This window comes from Kogia breviceps, chromosome 12 (genome assembly GCF_026419965.1).
Source record: "Kogia breviceps isolate mKogBre1 chromosome 12, mKogBre1 haplotype 1, whole genome shotgun sequence".
Classification (NCBI taxonomy): domain Eukaryota; kingdom Metazoa; phylum Chordata; class Mammalia; order Artiodactyla; family Physeteridae; genus Kogia; species Kogia breviceps.
In genome coordinates, this window is record NC_081321.1 from 25,248,525 (window position 1) to 25,270,754 (window position 22,230).

Sequence of the window (22,230 nt, forward strand, 5' to 3'; positions counted from 1 at the left end):
CATGTTGGTTATTTTTTCTGCCTTTTACACTACTACATCCCCTGTGCCTAGCGCACAGCATAGCAGGCCTTCAGTAATACTTACTGAATGAATCCTGCTCCATCATCATGTCTCTTTTAGTTTCGGCTGTTCTTTGTTTAAAATTTAGACTGTGTGCCATAAAGAGAGCAGCGTCCTGAAATGAGGCTACATCTTGGTATTGTCAGATCAGCTGCCAAACAGATGGAGCACTACTTATTGACTTGCTGACAGATAGTATTTCCCACCCTCTAGGAGAGAGAAGCTACTTGCAGTTTCTCCAAATCCTTAGGAACATTTGGGTGACTGAGGCTGAGAAATGAAGGGGATGCTAACGGAGACTTCCTGCTCAGAGTGAGGGGTTATCACACTGACACCTTTCTGCCCACTTCCTTGCGACTCCCTTATAAGTTATGCGTGATGAGGCTGTTGAGGCTTCAAGATCCATTATGGAATTTGCATTCAGTTGAAGACTGTTACTCTAGATCAGTAGTTCTCAGCTGGAGATAATTTTGCAGGCCTATTGCATCCCTCTTGACCCCATGAGTATTATTTGGAGGCTTTTTTGCTTGTGACAACATTTGGGAGTTGCTACTGGCACTTAGTGGGTAGAGGCTAGGGATCCTTCTCTACATCTTACAGTGCACAGGCCAGCCTTTTCCACCGCCCTAACAAAGAATTATCTGACCCGAAATGTCAGTAGTTTGAGAAACTCTGATCTAGATTCTAAAAATAGCTCATAATTGAATCTATTTATGTGTTTGTTTCTCCTGTGGAGTGCTAATAATATCATGGTTACAATTTATTTTGGTGATGTTTAAAAGGAGAGAACTGACTACTTTTATTAGTGGTGATTATGTAGTAATGTGTCTGGAACAACATCAAGTTTATGTTTCTGTGTTTATTAATTACCAATAAGTAAATAAATCCTGAGGCTTTAGATAGTGACTATAGTCAATAATACTGTATTGTATAATTGAAAGTTGCTAAGAGATCTTAAAAGTTCTCATCACAAGAAAAAAAAAAACGTGTAACTATGTGTGTTGACAGATGTTAACTAGACTTACTGTGGTATATGCCAATATCAAATCATTATGCTGTACACCTGAAATTAATATAACGTTATATGTCAATTATATCTCAGTTTTTAAAATTACTAACAAGTAGATATTTTTGAAGAATTATATTTTCCAAAAGGATAAAAGAGCTAAATTTTAGATTAGATAAGCTTTCATTTGAATCTAAGCCTGTAGCTTTTGAAATGGATTCCTTCTATAGTTAGGGCTTGTTTTGCCTCAGAAAATACCCTAAGGCCTTGGGAAACAATGGTTTATTCACTTCTTACCAATCCTACCAGTCAAACAAATTACTTAGCAACTCCAATATGTCTTTCTTGTTAACCACTTTTAATATTGGCCTATTTTCTGCCATGCTAGACATAACTCAAAAGAATGTCTTAGCAATTAAAGATAGTTGTACTTTTTCTCTTAGGAGCTTTGATCTACAACATTCTCCATAGTTAATTATTTTGATAAAGCCCACATAGTGTCACTTCTCAATCGTTAAGCCTTAATGTTTAAAAAATTTTCATCAACTTTGAAAGCCACATTATTGTTCAAATAATTTAAGTAAATACACTCAATTTACTCATTTCATCTGCTTCTAAAGTAAAGCATTGTATGTGTAATGTTTCATTCTTAAAGTATAATATGTTACAAATGGTAGTCCCCAAACTTAAACTGGTGTAAAGAAAAAAAGTGTTACTGCCATTCCAATTCTACGGTAATCAAGCTAATAACCCACCAACTGCACACCCTGAGAGGAATTTAGGATGGAGAAAAACAGGAAGCATTCTTTGCTTGGATATACCATCCTCTAGATAGTTAAGATACCTATCTAAGGAAAAATTCCAGTGACCCCAGATTCTTGAATCTTCCCTACATAGAAAAGCACTAAAATCATTAAGTTGAGATGTCTGTCTATTCTTTGTGATTAGCAGTAATCGTTCTGTGCTTGATTACATGTTTTTCCCAGCAAAAAAAAAGTTCATACATATCTTGGTTCTTCCTTTACCTCTTTGGAGCAGTTCTTCAGGGCTGAGAGTCTGTCTCCCTGGCTTGAGTCCTTAGTAAGGTCCTTGAATAAAACTTAACATAACTTTTCATATGCATTTTTCTTTCAGTAGACAGTGGCAATTAGTTTCTTTTTCATTCTCAATAATTATTTTGCATACTTTGAAATTTTTGAATAATTAAAATTTTTGTTTTATTTACTATCCATAAAATTGGCTATAGTAGAGCCCCTTTTACTTATAGTCAACTAGGTATCTCAAACTTAGCATGTCCTTGACTAGACTACCGATCTCTCCAGAAATTGCTTTACCTATTGTGTTCAGTTGATGACAGTTCCATCCTGCCAGTTGGGCAGGCCAAATGTCTGAGTCATTCTTGATTCTTCTTTCTTTCTCTCAAACCTCATGTTTAATCTCTCAGGAAAACTACTTTTTTTTTTTTTTTTTCCCAGGAAAACTAATTTAAAAATATATCTGGAATCTGACTATTTCTCACTGCCTCATTTTAAACACCATTATATAGTAACCTCATAATGAAACCAAGCAGGACCCTGTGGGGCTCCTGGGCACTGAAGCCTTTCTGTCCCCCATTTCTTGACTCCAGCCTCCATGACCTTCTCTGCGTTCCAAAGGACAGATTCCAACCATTGCTAATCCAGGAAGGGAAGGGATTCAAAGACAAGGGAGAGGCAGCCAAGAAACAATAGTGCAGCCTTGGGGAAAAGTTCTGGTTCCACCTCAAGGGATACACAGAACTATGTCTTTAAGCTTTTTAAGATGTCAGCATTCTTCATACCAGAGAATTCCAACTGAGGCTGCATTAAAGGAACCAGAAAAACTCATCAAGATTACCTGAGACCAGATTAGAGGAGTGCAGGCCCTGCACACACCCTAATCTTATCAGCAACCCCACGCTTGACCCATTGCTATAAAACTCCTCGTCAAATCCTCCTAGGTTGGGACACAGCTTTTTGGGGCAGGTGCCCTCTGTGCCCCCTTTGCCTGGCAAAGCAATAAAGCGATTCTTTTATACTTCACCCAAAACTCTGTCTCTGAGATTCAGTACGGCACCAGTGCACGGAAGCCGAGCTTTCAGCATCACTAACTCTTCTCCCTGTTCCTACCCTGCTTCCACCCTACTTCCCTACATTCTCTACCTAGCAGCCAGTGTGGTGCTGTTGGAATTTAAGCTACATCATATCATCCCTCAGCTCAGAGCTCTACAGGAATTTAAATCCTTACAGCACTCCACAGGTTCTGCCTTCTCAGGCCCTCCCTCTGACCTCAATACCTGCTCTGCCTGTTCCTTTGGCTCCAGTCACACTGGCCTCCACTGGTCTCTCTAGCTTTCACTCTACCTGGTAGAATGCTCTTCCCCAAATAATTCCCTCAGCTTCTTTAAGTCTTCGTTCAAATCTGAATTTCTCAAAGAGACCCACTCTGAACACCCTATTTAACACTGCAGTATGCCCTTTTCCCCCACCCCCTACACTCCAGACCCCCTGTGTTGTTCTTTTAGCCCCCTCACCTTTCCTCTTAGCATTTACTACCTACTGATACATGGTTTACTTATTATGTTTTTTGTTTCTTATCTTTCCCTTTGTTCATTGATATGGTCAAAGTGCATAGAACTTAATAGGTATTCAATAAATATTTGTTGGGATCAAAAAAAAAGTTTAAAAAAAATTAAAAACCCAGTGTAGATATGTAAGAATTTCTCTATGATATATATTTTGGAAATATATATATATGTGTGTAAGTTTGTGTGTGTGTATATATATATATATATATATATATATATATGTATATATATATATATATGTATTTAGAGAGAGAGAGAAGGGAGGGAGGGAGAGATCTTAGCAGTTGTATTAATTTATAATCCCTCTCAAAATGTATTAGTTCACATTGCTTCACAGCCTCAGTGACATTTGGTATTGTCAGATTTTGAAATTTTGGTTAATCTGATGGGGCTGAAGTGGTATTGTGGATTTAATTTGCATTTCTCTGATTATTGGTTAGATTGAACACTTTTTCCTGTTTACATCCTTTGGGCTGCACGGGGAAGAAGTAGTAAGTAGAGTTTCAGACATAATGAACCAGAGGTGCTGATAGGACACCTAGGAGATGTCCAGAGAGCACTTGGAAATGTTGACCTCCATAGTGTAAAAGAAAAATCAAAAATGATGCGAGCGAGAGAAGAGAATCATTTTCACTTGTCAGTTATGTCTTTTCATCAGAGTATGCATTGTTTTCCTCTAAGACAGTGTTTCTGACACTTTAGCCATTCATGACCCTCTTGGGATTTTTGTCATATACCATGTAGCATTTGTGCTCTTTTATTTAAAATGTATCATAAACCATGAATATACACATTTGGATTGTCTCTCTTGCTGAAATAGACGCCTCCTCTGTGCTTCTAAATTAACTGTATACCCAGTGCTCTGCTTTATCAACATCTTTAAACTGTCTCCCCATTAGAGTATGAGCTCCTTGATGACACATTAGTTTCTTCATGTAGTCCACAAATTTGCCAAGCTCTGTGCAGGTAGTTACAGTGAATATAGTTATGATCAAAACAAACATATTCCTTACCCTCACAGGACTCCAGACTTGTGGAAGAAAAAGCTTTATATCTATAATGTATTTAATATTTTATTGCTGATCTATTATTTAATACTGCTTATTACTACTTAATAATTATATAATAATTTATAAGCACTGCAGAGAAAAAGTACACAGTGCTATGATGCAGTTTAAAAGAGGCATAGGGCTTCCCTGGTGGCGCAGTGGTTGAGAATCCGCCTGCCGATGCAGGGGACACGGGTTCGTGCCCTGGTCCGGGAAGATCCCACATGCCGCGGAGCAACTAAGCCCGTGAGCCATGGCTGCTAGGCCTGCGCGTCCAGAGCCAGTGCTCCGCAACGGGAGAGGCCACAGCAGTGAGAGGCCCGCATACCGCAAAAAAAAAAAAAATTAAAATTAAAAATAAATAAATAAATAAATAAAAGAGGCATAATTGAGATGGGAAAAGTCAGTGGAGTCATCTCTGAGAAACTGACTGGCTGATACATATCATTTTATTCGCATCTTTCAAATATCAAAGAGAGAATGTTCACTGAGTAAACTCTAGATGGAAGAGTTATTTTATAACAGTCTTTACACACAGAACGATAAAGAACACATTCACTTCTTTGAATATTCTAGTTTAGGAATATTGAAATTATTCCTAATATTAAAACTATTTGGGGGGTGGAATACTGTCCTGGTTTACTATTTTGGTATATATTTGTTCTACAGGAAATTTTTCCTTAAAATGAATAAATGTCACACTTGTGTAAGCCCCTTCCTTTCCAATGGATACTATACTAACCATCCCACCCCCACCCCAAGTACGTCTTGGAAAATAGTCTCATTTTCATAAAAAGAAGAATTTCATTTTTTCACTGGAATTTTTTTCTTGTTTGTGTTAACACGGAAAGAGGTAAATTGTTATACCTGTAGCTCATTGTGTTTATATATATATATACACACACACACACGTATATATATGTGTGTGTGTATATGGTTTTTTCTCCCTTCTTTGTAAGAATTGATAACTGGCACAGAAATGGTGAAATCTGGGCCAGTGAGCATCAGGCAGCTGTCAGCTAGCTAAGTTCATAAAAGAGATGAGATTACTGAAAACCAGGGTAAGCAGCTCTGGGAAAACGGGGCATGTAATTAGAAGAAGACATGATTCCCCACCCTTTTTCCAGAAGTTAGGAAAAGGGTTTAAAAAAAGAAAAAAGGAGATGATTCTATTTGATTTGTTAAAACATGTATAGTTATATATTCTTTTACCCAGAATGTTAATTGAAGAGAAAAATGATACTGTATTAGTTTTCAAAATTGAAGTAATTCCTGTACTGATTAAACATTTGTGACATATTATATTTTCTCATCTACAGAATTTCTCATCTGTTAGGGAAAACCTGTAGATTTTAGTATTTTGGAAGTGATCTGTTACTATTCTATTAATTGAGTGGAGGACTTAGTAGTAACCAAATGATTTGTGGTATATTAATGCTAGGCAATTATTAATGTAGCAGACAATAGTAATAGAACTTCTATAACCACGTTTTGCAGATTTATGATAAGGAGAAGTGCTAATAATGGAAGAAGCTAGAGTCTGGGTACCAGTTATGAAATATGATCAGCCTTGTTACACCAGGCCAATCACTTAAGCTCTCTAAGACTTCATAGACATAGGAGGCAAATAATGATCTACCTCAGAGGACTGTAAAGAAAAAATTTCATCTAAGGTCGAATGAGATAAGGTGCTTTTAACTGGGAAGATGGTCTAAGTAGTGCAATATTATATTACTGTCGTTTGTTGGTTTTTTTGTTGGCTTCTATGTCTAACCTACTAGCTCTGGTTTCTGGTATATCTGTTATCACCCTGTTATTAGAAAATCTGTTTTATAGCAAGCAATGTATGTCTAGGAATTAGTTTCAAATTTAGTGCTTTCCTTTCTCTGTGTAGATAAATAACTGCTATGTTATCTCTAATAGAGTTTGGAATGTCAAAGCCATATGTAGATCCATAGATGTCTAATAAAGCCATATTTAAAATCACTTAAAATTAAAAGAACCACTTGAATCTTGGAGATGGGATTTCTACAGGACACAGAGTAAATGTCCAAGATAGATAAAGGTCTCTTGGTTAAGGTTCAGTACAAATTTGACGCCCCGTTACAAAAGGTTGATAATGGTAAAGATTTTTGCACCCAGGACACCAGAATTCTTTTGTTAGGGAACAAATATCAGTGAAATACTGAATTCTATTGATTCTTTTTCTACAGTGCCTCCAAAGCCACTACACCTGCAGAATTCACCTTCGTCCAATATACACCAAACCCCCAGGCATAAAGCTTTATCTAGTGCAAAACCAAGGATGGAGGAAGTTAAACCTGCCTCTGCTTCTTGTATCTCGAAAGAAAAACCCAGTAAGATATCAGATCTCATCAGTCGCTTTGAAGGAGGCAGGTAAGAGCTAACTTACAATGGGAGAAGGCAGAGGGGAGAAGAAAGCTGGTTTGTTAAAAAGTATGATACAGTTACAGATTTTAAAATAAAAAATAGAGTATTTTATTCCGTTAGGTTTGGTAGGCCTTTAGAAAGAGTGAATTTTTAAAATGCTAATCTTGTGCTAACATGAATTCTCATTCATAGTATGTTATGTATTACCTGGGTACAGTGCTCCGTGTCCCGGCCTTCTCACCCCATTGTGTGCCGTGTAGATCTCATTTCCTGCGTATCTGTGTGTGTCACTCTGTGTGTTGGTACTACTTGGGGTCATTCCATTGGTCACTAGATATCTGGGTTGGAGATGCAGGAAGTTGTCTCTGTTTCTTTGCTTCTCCCTTCATATGCTTGAATTGAACTCCTGTGGGCCTGTCCCATCTCTTCTTTCTGACCCATTTTCTTTAATGTGGGTCTTCTGTATCCATTCAGCCCCTGTTTCCCCTCTCCCCATACCCCTGTACTGTACTAGGTTTGTGAAGAGATACTGGCAATAACAAAATTCATGCTAAATTTCCATTCGTATTTATTAGGTATAATTTTATATTCTTTAGTCCTGATGGTTCACAAAGGTAGCCGAAATGTATATTTCTCACTTAAAGATTAAAAAAAGCTCACATAAGTTGCTTTTCTACTTATATGACCCTCAATTGTTTTTTCTTAGAATTCCCATCACTGACTTAAATAGAATTAAAAAAAAAATCTTATCAGGAGGATTTTATTGTGTATCACCAAAAGTCTGTATATAATTAAACAGTACGTATAACTTCACTTTCATCCTTGAAGCCAAATATTTCCATTCATTCTAGTGTAATATTTGGGAATGGTTTCCCATTAGGTGATTTCATTAGTTATTTGCAGGATGCATTGTTATTTATGTAATGAATCATAGCTTAGGAATACTTTAAGATCTTCTGGAAATCGTGACCAGGTACAAAACTGCAGTGTCCCTCATTTGTGAGACTATATTTACTAACAAGTTCTAGAGAAAAGTAGTTCAGAACCCTGTCTTCATTTTTTGTTCTTAATTAGTTATGGGAATTTGAGTCATAAATATTTAATCTTCAACATCTCCCTCTCAGAAGTAGGATTTTTAATACCTTTGATATCTTAAATTATAGTAATCTTTCCTAGAATGATTTATGTCCATTGAAAATTTTTTTGTTTCTCATGGCAAGTTGATTCAATAGCATGTTTGCAGATTCCCGGGGCCATGTCCACTAACTGCATAATAAAAGGAGGGGATGGAGCCCTGACCCCTATCCATGGTGCATGCCAGAGCCTGTACCCTCAGATTTGGGGGTAGCTTTGGGAAGCCCCGAATGGGTTAGTATTCCAAAGACTGAGTCCTCTGATGCTCACTATTTTGGTAACCCACTCTTTGTATTCCTCCTCTCCATACACAAAACATGCAGTTTTTCCATATCAACTTTTTCCAATATATTTTTCCAAATCAGTTTTCTTTCACTCTTTCAGAGTTAACAGATTCAAAGTCATTTTTTGATGCAAAACTTGAAGGTTGGCTCTAAGGAGAGATGTGCTGTAATGTATGGCATTTTAAGCAAAATTGTTCTAAGAGCAGATAGGATGTAATGTGAGCATTTGGGCCAATCTGGTGAAGGGATGTTATCTGTGGCAGAGTCCACTGCCAGTATGAAAAATAATTATGTTTTTAATGAGGTATATCCAGTAGGAACAGGCCCTAAAAAGTATGGGTTAGTGTTGCATTGGATCTATAGGACTTGAATGGAAGTTTTTATTCCTTGTTCAGTGAGGTCCATGTGCCTGCAGTGTGGCTGTCCGGTTTTACCCCAGTTATTACAGCTTAAACTAGCACTTGGTGGAATAGAGTGAGATTCTGCAGGCTCTGATTTACCACAGTAAATTGACAGGAAGAACCAATGTCTGTTACAGTGGGGTCATGTAAGACCATATGGCACTATTAAAACCTTACCCATGCGTCACAGATTTGCTCTTTGCAATAATCTAAGTAGCTCTGGTTTATTAATAGGAGTGATTTGAAGGATGTATTTGGAGCAAGTGAATTTTATTTATTTATTTTTTACTGTGGTTTTTTATTCCATTTTTTCGTTGTTTTCATTTTTTGAGAGTAAGAGAAACTAGGATTTTTGACCTATGAAAGACTTTAGGATTTTAGAAAGAAGTAAATAACATTTTCTCACAAAACTGAACGTTGTTTTTGCCCAAGGACACTGCAAGGCCAGCTGTTTCTCCCCATGGTTTGTCATCTACAGGAATCTGCTACTTATTGGCTGAACCGCTGCTTTTACTAAACCTTCCCTCCCCACCTTATCCTACACCTCTCCACACACACACGTATCCCCTGGATGTCACTTATTACAGGAAATTCTTACTTGTCATCCAAAGTGGTCCTTTCCAAAAATCCTAAGTAAGTCCAAAGTTTGGTTCAGAGGATCTGCTAAGGATCTTTCCACTGTGTTGCTGGCCACTGATGTGTCAGGGAAAGGAGGACGGTTTGATTCAAATCTTCAAGGGCTTTTGCGGAAATTAGGCCTAAGGTTTGTGCTCCTAGAAGACAGATATCAACAGTGCAGTGTGTCACATTTACTTATACTGACAGCCTCCAACTTTTAGATGACATTTTCCCCTACCAGATTTTTCCTTTCCTTCCTGTGGTGATAAACTTTACTGTGTCTTTTTCCTTCTCTTATCGCTTTCTTACTGTCGGTCGTTATTCCCTGTTCCGTTCTCCAGTCCAGATCAGCAGTATCTGGGAGGTGGAGTACAGTGAAGGGAGACAGTAACACACATCTCCGCATTGTCCATGGACCTTTCTGCTGTGCCTTTTCCCACATCCCCCATGAGCCCTCACCCCATAACCTCTGCTTGTGCTGAGGAAGGTGCCAGCCCTGGACTTTCTTCCCACATTTTGTATGTGGCCTGCTCACCTGTTCCTCACTCCATCTTTCCTGTTCCAGTGTATTATTATTATGTGGGGTTAAGACTACAGGATTTAGAGTCAGACTGCACGGTTTGAACACGGGCCGTATTATTTGTTAGCCACGTTGCATTGGCCCCATTATAGAAGTTTCTAAGCCTCAGTTTCTCTATTTGTGGGCTCCCTATGAGTATGAAAGAAGATGATCAATGTAGAGGGCTTAATGTAGTTCCTGGCGGTTAATAAGTGTTAGCTGCTATTATTGGATTACTACCATGACCACCATCACGGGGAGTCACTCATTGCTCCTCAGCTATTGTTTGAGCGCCGTCACGTGTCAAGTGCTGTGCTCAGAGGTGGGGATAAAGCAGAGAGCAAGACGGGCACATTTTGAACCATCACAGAGCATTGGTCTGTTTCAGTGTTTTCTCCCCATTAGGTCGTAAGAGTCTCTTCAAGACTGGAGTCCGCAGTCTTACGTCTGTCCTCGCTGGAATCCTAGATTGAAGTACTATATAAATATTTCCATAGGAACATTGTTATATATGGGCAGTTAAATTCCAATGTACTGTTGGGATTAAGCCTCTCTGGGGTGACGTCTGAGCAGAAGCCGGAATGATGGGAAGGAGTAAACGACACCATATTGGCTTGGGGAAGATTGCCCTGGACAGAGAGAATGGCAGCTACAAATGCCCTTCGATAATGCACATTTGCCTATTGGGGATGGGAACAGCAGGTGACTAGTGTGACAAGAGCACAGTGAGTGAGGAGAGAAGAGCATTTAATGAGGCCAGGGCTAGTGGGGGCTACAGTATATAGAGTCTTAAAGGCCATGATCAAGATGCCAGATTTACCTTCAAGTGTTTGGGAAAACCCTTAGAGTTTGATCTTTGTGGCCAACTTGGGAAGACTAGATTGGAGAGGATCTGTGTGGAAGCAGAGAGACAAGTGAGGCAACATGTGCAATAAAGTTTCTGAGAAATGTGTTCTGCTCTCCAAAGAAAAATAACCTTTGTTTCTAACCTGTTCATAAATTGAGGGCTAACTGTACTCGTTTTTAAAATGTTAAGAAAGTAAAAATCTTGGGATAAGATGGCCTTATTAAATATTTTGCACATCTAAGTCTTTACTAACTAGCTATATTAATAAACAGCCCAAGGAAATGTTTTTAACCCTATATGTAAAGCTCAGGCTTACCATCTTTATTTAAATGTTTAGCATCCTAAAAGACTGAGAGTTACTCTGGAATATTCTTACCTATGTTTTGAAAACCATCAGAGGGGAAAAAAATGTCTTCACTAAATATCCCTAAACACATAGAATAAATTTGTTTTTATTCTAGAACTTGTCCCTGCCAACATTTTCATACTTCCTTTGTATTTTATCTTTTAGCTCGTTATCAAATTACAGTGGTTTGAAAAAAGATTCTGCTGTGAACCTAAATGCGCCTAGAACCCCAGGAAGGCATGGATTGACAACCACACCTCAGCAAAAACTCCTCTCCCAACAGTCACCACAGAAGCAGGGAAAAGATACAGATCAATCTCAGGGTGCACAGACTTGTGTGGCTAACGGTATGGTAGCAGCACAAAACCAGATGGAATGTGAGGAGGAAAAAGCGGCCAGTCTTAGCCCAGATACTCCTATTCAAACTTCTGAACCCTTGCCCAATACAAACTTAGTGAATGGAGAAAGACAGGAAACGGCCACAGACTCTGCATCCCCCACAACAAATGACTGTGATGAAAATGCTTCTGACAGTAGCTGCAGGACTTTACATGTCGGCCCAGGGCTCCCCCTGGAAGAAGGAAGGGCAGACACAGAAGCCAAGGTACAAGAGAGGGAAGATGGAGAAAGCCCCCTAGAACTGGAACAGCTGGACCAGCACCATGAGATGAAGGTAAAGCATAAGTAGGAAGAAGCACTGACTCTTTTTTTAAAAAAACATTTATTTATTTATTTAGGCTGTACTGGGTCTTAGTTTCGGCACGCAGGATCTTCGTTGCAGTATGTTTAGTTGCGGCATAGAGGATCTTTAGTTGCAGCATGCGGACTTAGTTGCTGCATGCGAACTCTTAGTCGCGGCATGCGTGTGGGATCTAGTTCCCCGACCAGGGGTTGAACCCGGGCCCCCTGCACTGGGAGCGCAGAGTCTCACCTACTGGACCACCGGGGAAGTCTCGAGCACTGACTCTTCCACTACGGTTTGAAAACTATTTTATAGCACTTATGTGATGAATAAGTCAGACCACCCACACTACTGGATGAATAGCTTTCAAGCTCTAGCCGACGATGCATGTTTCCCCTACTCTGAGGAGATACTCCACTTTTTCTTCTATGTAATATCTGTTGATCTCTCTATTATGATTTCAAGATTCAGAACAGTGTGAAGACTTTGATATAGGAAAACCACATACTGTTTTTACTTCCATTGGAAGACAATGTTATTTGTTACCACCCAGATGTTAAGGCTGCATCCCTAATATTTATGGTCTAAGTAACAGGAAATTATATAATCCTGACGACCGTCTTGGTTCAGTAGTTCATTTATAGAAGAAAAAACAGTCCCAGGAAGCTTAAGTGATTTTCCAGGCTCACAGTAAAAGCCCAGACCCCTTGCGCCCTGACTCTCAGGCGGGTGTTGTGTCCTGATGCAAAAAGTCACAAGTGTAAATGCCTAATTGCAGGCAATGTCAGTGAATGCAGCGGCCATGAGGACTAGACGAGAGAGAGAGGTGAGACTGTGGCAAACTAGAAGTTCATGCCTTTCTAGTCAGAGCAGCAGTTTGATGCACCACCTGAGTGGGATTTCTGAGCTGACAAAGAGCTGATTTGCTGGTGAGATATGTTCATTATCTACCTGTGCTATAGCCGAAACTTTTACACAACTTCAGTAACAAGACCATTGCATTTGTATTCTTTATTTATGTCAATATAGTGCTTTGGAAAGATCAATAAATATGGCTTTTACAAAGCACTTGGAATTTCTTGGATCAAAGATGGTATATAAGCATTATCATAGCATTCCCTGGAGTGGGGAGTTGTTTATAATTCTGAAGACAAGAAAAAAGTTTCCATTGTTTAGTCTCTCTTATAGATTATAAATGACAATCTTTGTAGGAGAGCTGATAATAAAAATTAGACAATTATAGGAAAATTTGTAAAGGATAAATCCAAGTCCTAAATCTATTTAGAATTTTTTTTATGATGCTGTATCTTAAGTGGCACTAACATAGCCAGACCTTCAAAGAGACTGATACTAAAATATTAGAGTAAAAAATGATTGACTGATGTGTTCAGAACTTTAAAGTGAAGTCTGTCTTATAGTTCAGTTTACAGTGATTCTGAAAAAAATCACAAATAGGCAAAGAGCCAGTAGTTTATTTTCTTCCAGTCAGTGAATTAATTTTAAATGCTGTCTCTCAAGCAGAGAAAGTTTAAATAAGGAAGTGAGTGGGAGAAAGTGAATCATACTTGGTAACAATATCTGAAACATTAAAGAAACAGGACTTTGCAAAGTGAATCTCTTTACATCTTGATATAGTAGTAGATTTTAGTGTCTCTGTGTTTAAATCACGGTGAATGGAAAAGAAGTTTAGAACCAAGGAACTCAAGACACATCTCTCCTTTTACAGTTGGGATGATGCCACCAGCAAGTGTTTGTAAAACAGTAAGAGCTGTTTTTATTAAGGGAAATATTGTAATTGGTGATGATGCCTGTGGTTGCTGGGTACTACCTCTTTTCCCCTGTCGTATATTATTATGTATACATTTTCATAGATGAGTCTTATTTGGTTTAGGAGAGACTTTTTTTTTTTGGTACGTGGGCCTCTCACTGTTGCGGCCCGTCCCGTTGCGGAGCACAGGCTCCGGACGCGCAGGCCCAGCCGCTCCGCGGCATGTGGGATCTTCCCGGACCGGGGCACGAACCCGCGTCCCCCTGCATCGGCAGGCAGACTCTCAACCACTGCGCCACCAGGGAAGCCCTGGGAGAGACTTAATAGGGCTTCCTATTAAATTAGTGAGACATGGAATAGTACATCTGGTCTTTTTCCTAATGGGCATTTAAGCAGTGGTTGGCACATGCTATATGTGGGAAGAAAAAGGAAATTTTCTCTGCAGAGCTATTGATCCAAATACCACATGAGTCCCCCATTCGAAAAGGAGTATTAGACTGTAATTTCTTCATGGTGACAATGTGTTCTCTTTTGCTGCTTTAGAGTAGCAAGCATTAGTGTTTGTTACATTGCCTTTCCTTGTTCCAAAATGCAAACATAAATGTTAGCAGTATTAAGGTGATAAGTTTTATGTTAAGTGTATTAAAAATAAAAAATAAACTAAAAAAATTTTTAAGTTAGTAGTATATAGTAGACTAAACAATTGGAACCAGGAAATCTTGATGCTACTTCTTGTTCATCCACTAACCAACATTATGACCTTGAACAAATCAATTAAATTCTCTAATTAAAGGGTTCTAAAATTCTTTAGTTGAAGAATATAAACTGAGCCTGATCTTAGGTCTCTCCTTAGTGATAATACAATAATTCTGTGCTGTTGTATGTAGGTATATTCCTTTGTTAGCATAGCCCTCCAGATTGTCAGCTGCTTCTTAAACCATCTAATGTGTTGAACTTCTAAGACATCATGGAGTATTTGAGTTTCACTATGCAGACAACTGAAAAAAAGTTACCTCCGTCTTTATATAACTTGATATAGAGATTTACATCAGAATAGTCGTATTAGCTTTCATTTAAACCAGAATTAAATTTAATGGACATTTCCTGAATTGCACGCCAGGAGTGGAAGAATGAGGGTTTGGGGGATGGAAAGTGGGGGTACAATAGAATTGCAAAGATAGTTCAGGAAAGTAGATACATATTAAAATATATCTTGAACAATCATTACTAATAAGTGAGTACAGACTTGAAAATAGTCTCAGCTTGTGTAACTCTTTCACTGATTATCTGATGTATTTTGATCAAGAATCACTTAACAGTGGTGAATATAGAATACTGTTATTTTTACCATGTAAAAGATAATACCTACCTCATTGAAACCGTTGACTCTACTATACTTTAGCAAAGCAACACTATTCCAGTGTTTAAACTTTTTGCACCAGTGATCTAAGATACCTCAAAGTAAGCAGATAATTCTTTACAATCTCAGAATCAAAGAAAAATTTTAGCACCTTATGATACCTTTAGCTTTCAACCACAACGTGTTAATAGTATCTTTAAATTAAGGTTAATCATGTATTACAGCAGATTACAGATTGAAATCTACTAAAAGGAAGGTGTTATGGGGTGAGCCAAAAAGTTCGTTAGGGTTTTTCCATAACATCTATACAATATTGTAAGGAAACATACGAAAACCTGTAAGTTACCGGAAAGGTAGGGGTCAACGACGATTGTAGTGTGTATGCATGTGCGCGCTCAGAATGGTACTTGAGGGAATCAGGGGATAACAACAGGATTATAATTCTTGTTTGGCATGATGAATTTGGGTTATCATAAGTAGCTTAAACTATATTAGGAGACTCAGGTAAATGGGTTAGAATGAATTTCATTAAAAATACTTCTCTTTTCTCAGATTTGTAGGCTTCAGTGGGTGAGCTTTAGTAGAAATGCACTATGTTGAATGCTGCACGCATCAGTTTGTGCCGTGGAAATGAAAATTTCTCTTCACAGTTTTCACGAGTTTTTTAATATACAGGTTATATTTCCATGGGTTGTTTGGTAGTTTTTTCTGAGATTTATTCAAAGTATTTCCTTCCTCCGTATTTCATACAGCAAGCCAAATATCAGTGTGTAGATATGCACTTTTTAAGACTAACATTTATATAAATAACGAATCTCTGTTATCGCCAACATAAGCTCAAAGTAGCAATGTATTAAATCTGTAATGATAGCAATTTTATGAAGAATGCAAAAGAAACATTTTTTAAAAGTTAATCTTTCCTTTCACCAAAAATGAAAGAAATTATGTAGTGAAGTGGGCAGATAGATGAAGGTGGTGTCCACAATGTAGAGACTTATAGAAACATATTTTTCAAAAAACGTAAATGTTTATTTCCTGCTTATTCTGGTTTTTTAATTGCTATTTTACTTATTATATTTTTATATAAGCCTTGAGGGTTTATAACTTTTGAACATACTCAAAAGTTAAGAAAGATAATTATCTCCTAGGGGAAAAAATGACAGAAAAGCACATTCAGAAGTAAGTTGCAGGACTTCCCTGGTGGCACAGTGGTTAAGAATCTGCCTGCCAATGCAAGGGACATGGATTCAAGCCCTGGTCCAGGAAGATCCCACATGCCGCAGAGCAACTAAGCCTGTGCACCACAACTACTGAGCCTGCGCTCTAGAGCCTGTGGGCCACAACTGCTGAGCCCACGCGCTTAGAGCCCATTCTCTGCCACAAGAGAAGCCACCCCAGTGAGAAGCCCGCGCACCGCAACGAAGAGTAGCCCCCACTCATCGCAACTAGAGAAAGCCCACGCACAGCAGTGAAGATCCAACGCAGCCAAAAATAAAAATATATGTATTAATTAATTAATTAATTAATTTTAAAAAAAGAAAGAAAGTGAGTCTTGATTTTAAAAAAAAAGAAGTAAATTGCAAACAGAAAACCAGTGGTGTAATACAAGTTAACTCACTTTTCCTCTTTTTCCTTTAATTTCTCCTCACTAAGTTTAATTGTATTTCTTAAAATTGTTGATTAATTTTATAGGGTGTAATATGAGATATCAAAGCTTTCCGAGAGGTAAAAAACATAATGCTTACTTTGCTTATCCATTTCTTATGATGGGCTACAAGTCCTTTTTTTATAAACCTTCATTTTTTATTTTTTAAATTAATTTTTGTTGGAGTATAGTTGATTTACAATGTTGTGTTAGTTTCTGCTGTACAGCAAAGTGAATCAGTTATACATATATATCCATTCATTTTCAGATTCTGTTCCTATATAGGTCATTACAGAGTATTGAGTAGAGTTCCCTGTGCTGTATGGTAGGTTCTTATTAGTATCTATTTTACATATAGTAGTGTGTATGTGTCAGTCCCAGTCTCCCAATTTATACAACACGCCGCTCCACCCATAAAGCTTTAAATTTCTTTTGGTTCACTTTTTGAAAGATAAGGGGACAACTGTTGAGGTCTTGTTAGATTTGAAGGCAAGCATTAAATTACACCTCTGTTTCTTCTTTTGCCAAAGCAGCTTTAATTCCAAGAAAGTGAAAGGCAACACGAGCGAAGAAATTATCCAGCTTTATTAATTGATCTTTCATTGTTGCCAGTATTCTAATGAAAGCTCCAACTAAAGTCGTAGGCATTTTAAAATGATGTGTAGAGTAATGGAAAAGTTTCCTCACTAACCATGTGGAGAGTTTATGAATGCCTTGAGGGTAGCTTTTCATAATTCACTTAGAACTGATGGGGAACTCAGAAACTTCTTTATGTTGTGGTGACTCCGTTGAGTATGTCGGAAAGATATAAGAAAGAAATGAGAAAAAGTGTGCTTCAGAGAGCCTGCACCTGAATAAAACCACCTATTGTTCACTTTAAAAATTCAGTGTGCGGGCTCACTCTCCTTGGTGCCGGAAGCAGAAATGAACAAGGCAAGCCCTTTCCACACAGCCTCAGTCTGCTGAGGGGAGAAAGACATAAGTAAATCAGCATGATATGGTGCAAAAAGGGCTTGGGAAACACAGATGAGAAAACAGCTGTGCCTGGAGGAATGCTGGTGAGGGGCAGGCTGCTGAGAAGCAGCAGAATTGGGCTTGAAGGAGGAGTGGGAGGTGCTGGTGGTCCAGAATAGACAGGAACAGGGAGTTAGGGAAGAGGAGCTTATCTAGGCTGCGAGCAGGTGTGAGAAGTAGAAACAAGAGGGTAGCTGCCATGTTTAGGGGTTTTCTGGCCTCATAATAGAGGCCAAAAGGGCTAGTGAAATGAGTGTGGGAGTAGAAGGATAGGCTTAAAAAGAAAATGTAAGCTAAGGATAAATTGCAATGGGTTTGTGTGCCTAAGCTGTATTTTTTCCCCTGAAAACAATGGAGACTTTTTTAAAAAGATTTTTTAAAGTCTGAATAAAAATTAATAATCCTCATAGAAAATCAAGAAAATGCAGCAAAGCGTAGAGAATACAAAATCACTCATAGTTCCACCACCCAGAGAAAAATACTTTGATATCTAACATTCCAGCTTGTTTTTCTCAGCTGATATTTTTTTAAAAATATATATGTCAGTAGCATAATGTATGGTCATTCTGCATCCTGTTTTGTAGGATTAAAAAGGTATTTTCCCATGTCATTTCAAACTTTCCATAAGCTTAATACTATCTGACCTAAGAGGCATTTAATTAAAGCATGGAAGTGACATGATTAGACATCTGTGGGTTTTAGAAAAATGACTCAGATGAAAGGAAAAACAGATGGAGCAGGGAACATGGTTAGTAAGCAACTGTCATAGTCCAGGTGTGAAAGGAGGTCCTGGACGAAGCAGAGGGTTAGGACAAGGGAGAGAGATTTCTGAGATCTGCGTGACTGGGTGTAGGGAATGAGTCATGTTCAACTCCTAGCTTGGATGAAGTGGCAGACGGTGTACCATTTACTGAACTACAAGAGAATAGAAAGAACAACATTTGGGGGGCAAAAAAGTTAATTGGATTTAGACATAATGAATTTAAAGGACTTGTGGGATGTCCAGGTAAAGATACCTAAAACAGAAATGGAATCTTCTGGAGACATTATGGGTTATTGGTTAAGGATGAAAGCTTTAGAATTAAGAGATGAGTTCCAATCCCAGCCCCATTACTTCCCAGCTATGTGATCTCAGACACGGCACTTTAGTATACCTCTGCAGGCCTTGGTTGAGATGACAGACAAGAAGGAAAGTGATTGTGTTTGGAATGAGGGGAGGGAGTAGAGTTGCTGATTAGGTTACTTTTATGCTACTCAGTTTATGGCACCTGCAAGACATCCATTTGGAGATATTAATTAGGCAGATGAAATACGGATCTGGAGCTCAGGAAAGAGGGTAGGAATGTAAAACGATGTACATAAGCATGTGATTTTTTTTTTTTTTTTTTTTTTTTTTTTTTTTTGCGGTACGCGGGCCTCTCACTGTCGTGGCCTCTCCAGTTGCGGAGCACAGGCTCCAGACGCGCAGGCTCAGCGGCCATGGCTCACGGGCCCAGCCTCTCCCCGGCACGTGGGACCCTCCCGGACCGGGACGCGAACCCGCGTCCCCTGCATCGGCAGGCAGACTCTCAACCACTGCGCCACCAGGGAAGCCCTTCAGTTCTATTTTAAACTAAGGTGCTCCCTTACAGGATACACAGAGATAACTTTGCATGCCTCATGCCATGTGAGGCACTCACTAATGTGTACAAAGTTTTAACTCTAGGGAATCATCACCAGAAATATTTATGTGACCTTATTACTTTGATATTCTGCCTAGGCTTGGGATAGTTTAATTCAGTTATTGATTGTGAGTATATATTACATTTTCCTGGTGTCTGATCTTTAATTTCTGCTAAACCCAAAGGACAGTTTAGTCTAATGTATACTAAATTGGGTGTAAGAAGAGCAAAGTACTTCTCTCTTTGCTGTCACTTCCTGTCTAATCTTGTGCAAGTAACCAAATTGCCCTTCTCAGTGCAGGCTCTTTCTCCCTCCTCCCCACCCTCTCTTAAAAGGAAGTAATTTAAACCTTCAGATTAAAAGTTCTCACTTGCCTCTTCTCCTCTTTCGAATTGGATGAACAGTATAGAGGACATAGATTCGAAAAATAGTGGTGCTGGTCACAATTAGGCTTGGATTTTGCTCCCAAAGCTTCCTGGAAGATCATGTTAAAGCACCAGACTGTTAATGCTTGTGACACTATATTATGCACCAGGTAAAGGAATAATGCCTGCATGTCATAGTGGGCGTGCTCTTTTTCTTGTAATGTGAACCTGGTGATAAATTTCTTCCTGATTACAGCTCTTCCCTGAGATCACGTGACCTTGCTTATGGCATTATTGCATGATCTTTTTTTTTTTTGTGGTACGCGGGCCTCTCCCTGCTATGTATGGCCTCTCCCGTTGCAGAGCACAGGCTCCGGACGCGCAGGCTCAGCGGCCATGGCTCACGGGCCCCGCTGCTCTGTGGCACGTGGGATCTTCCCGGTCCGGGGCACGAACCCGTGTCCCCTGCATCGGCAGGCGGACTCTCAACCACTGCACCACCAGGGAAGCCCTGCATGATCTTAATAGAACACAAAATCTGTGTTTTGTTCCCCTACCTTCTCATTTTCTTGTTCCCCAGATCCAGGAGGAGTTCCCTTAGTTAAAAGGTGGTAGCGGGGGGCTTCCCTGGTGGCGCAGTGGTTGAGAGCCCGCCTGCCGATGCAGGGGACACGGGTTCGTGCCCCGGACCGGGAAGATCCCACATGCCGTGGAGCGGCTGGGCCCGTGAGCCATGGCCGCTGAGCCTGCGCGTCTGGAGCCTGTGCTCTGCAGCGGGAGAGGCCGCAACAGTGAGAGATCCGTGTACCACAATTAAAAAAAAAAAAAAAAAGGTGGTAGCAGAGTACGAACTTTGTTTTCACAGACCTGCATTGAATCCTAGCTTAGTCACTCACTAGCTGTGTGACTTTGGGCAGGTTACCCAGCCTCACTAGGACACAGCTTCCTCGACTATAAAATGAGGGGATAACGCTACCTGCTGCACGGGAGTATTGAGGGTTACATTAGAAAATTCATGTGAAGAACGTAGACTAGTGCCAATAAATCGTGGGAGTTGCCCCTGTCGCTCCCTTGTGATAACTTCCCTTGATTACCTTGCTCTTTAGTATACTGAGAAAGAATACTGGAATGAAGGTATCTAACACAAAATTAAAGATTTTAAGTTGTGTTTTGAGATGATAGACTAATTATGTGACATTTAAATATCATTGTGATCTAATGTTTAATTATCACCTGGAACCACACTGAAGATTTTGATGTCTGTAAATACATTGAAAAATGACATATCAAAATGTTGATGCATCTCATGAATTGTGGTACAAAATCAAGTGTTTATTTCCTAAGTTGACTCATCTTGCTATGAGAGAATGGACTTTAGGGAATGCAGAGACACATACCTATACAAAACCACACCTTCCTTCTGCATGGTAGAATACAATTAACTGATGACAGATTTGGATAGAAATTCCCCACAAGCAAGAAACATCCATTCTGGTCCTATAAAACATGATAGTTTATATAGATATTATTTTAAATATAACATATGGAATATGTTATAAATATACATATGGAAAAGGCTATAAGAACTTTTAGTAGTTTTGATTCCGTGTTTTTAGGGGAAAAAAAATCTTCCTGCTTAAAATGAAATCACATGAGAACATGTATTGAAGAGTTATAAAGCACAGTATCAATATCTGATTCCTTTTTAAACAGTTTAAGATTCTGCCCTTAAAGCATCTTTCAGGAAACAGTTGCTCATTGGCATTTGTGAAATTCTTTTCAAAATATCTACGCCCCTGCTTGGGGTTTTGAGGCATGTGCAGGGCGTATGGCACTAAGATTCTGAAGAGTGAATTGCTGGCTCCACACAAGCATTTTTTGCCTATCCAGTTAATGAACTCTTGAGAGCTGCTCTTTGTCCCCACTCCCGCCATATGGAAGAGTCATGCCAAAAGGTCTGAAAAGACCTGCAGGAGCTGGTGACATCAACAAGGAAGGAGACAGAACTGACACTGCAACACTTCATGTGCCAGAGTGGGTACAGACTAGCTAGTAACTACGCTGACCCTAAACCCAAGTGAAAATGGAGCAGATCTCTACAAAAAGATTCTCAGAGGTATAAAGGCACACAGTAATAGCCTAGGAATGCATTAAGCAGAGAGGAGCAGGGGAAAATAAATTGTATAGTCTATTGGTGTAAGAGGAGTGTATCTTACTTTTTCAGTTCTGATAGTTTAGGTATACGCTAGTGTATTTTCGTTTGAGGCAATACTCTGAGAATCAGCTTTCAATACAGTATATATTTGCAGGTAAAAAAAGAAAGAAAACCAATCCCTTTATTTTATAGCAGAATATCAAAAGTAAGATACTTTTAAAATAGCATATTTATAATTATTTTGAAAAGTCAAGCCTGTGTATTCAGTTCCAAAAGAAT

At 39.0% G+C, this 22,230-nt stretch overlaps 1 protein-coding gene across 16 annotated transcripts in view; it reads left to right on the forward strand.

Moving 5' to 3' along the window:
- The window catches only part of FGD4 (FYVE, RhoGEF and PH domain containing 4), a 211,744-nt gene that overhangs the window by 135,201 nt on the left and 54,313 nt on the right, over nucleotides 1-22,230 (forward strand). For 9 of the 16 annotated variants that reach the window (XM_059080864.2, XM_067009035.1, XM_059080862.2 and 6 more), the window contains 2 exons: nucleotides 6,934-7,117; nucleotides 11,466-11,973. In XM_059080864.2, the coding sequence (XP_058936847.1) occupies nucleotides 6,934-7,117; nucleotides 11,466-11,973 (692 nt within the window). Of the gene's footprint in view, nucleotides 1-6,933; nucleotides 7,118-10,520; nucleotides 10,582-10,685; nucleotides 10,810-11,465; nucleotides 11,974-22,230 lie in introns of those variants that run through there. The other 7 variants (XM_067009044.1, XM_067009043.1, XM_067009047.1 and 4 more) reach the window with 3 other exon arrangements.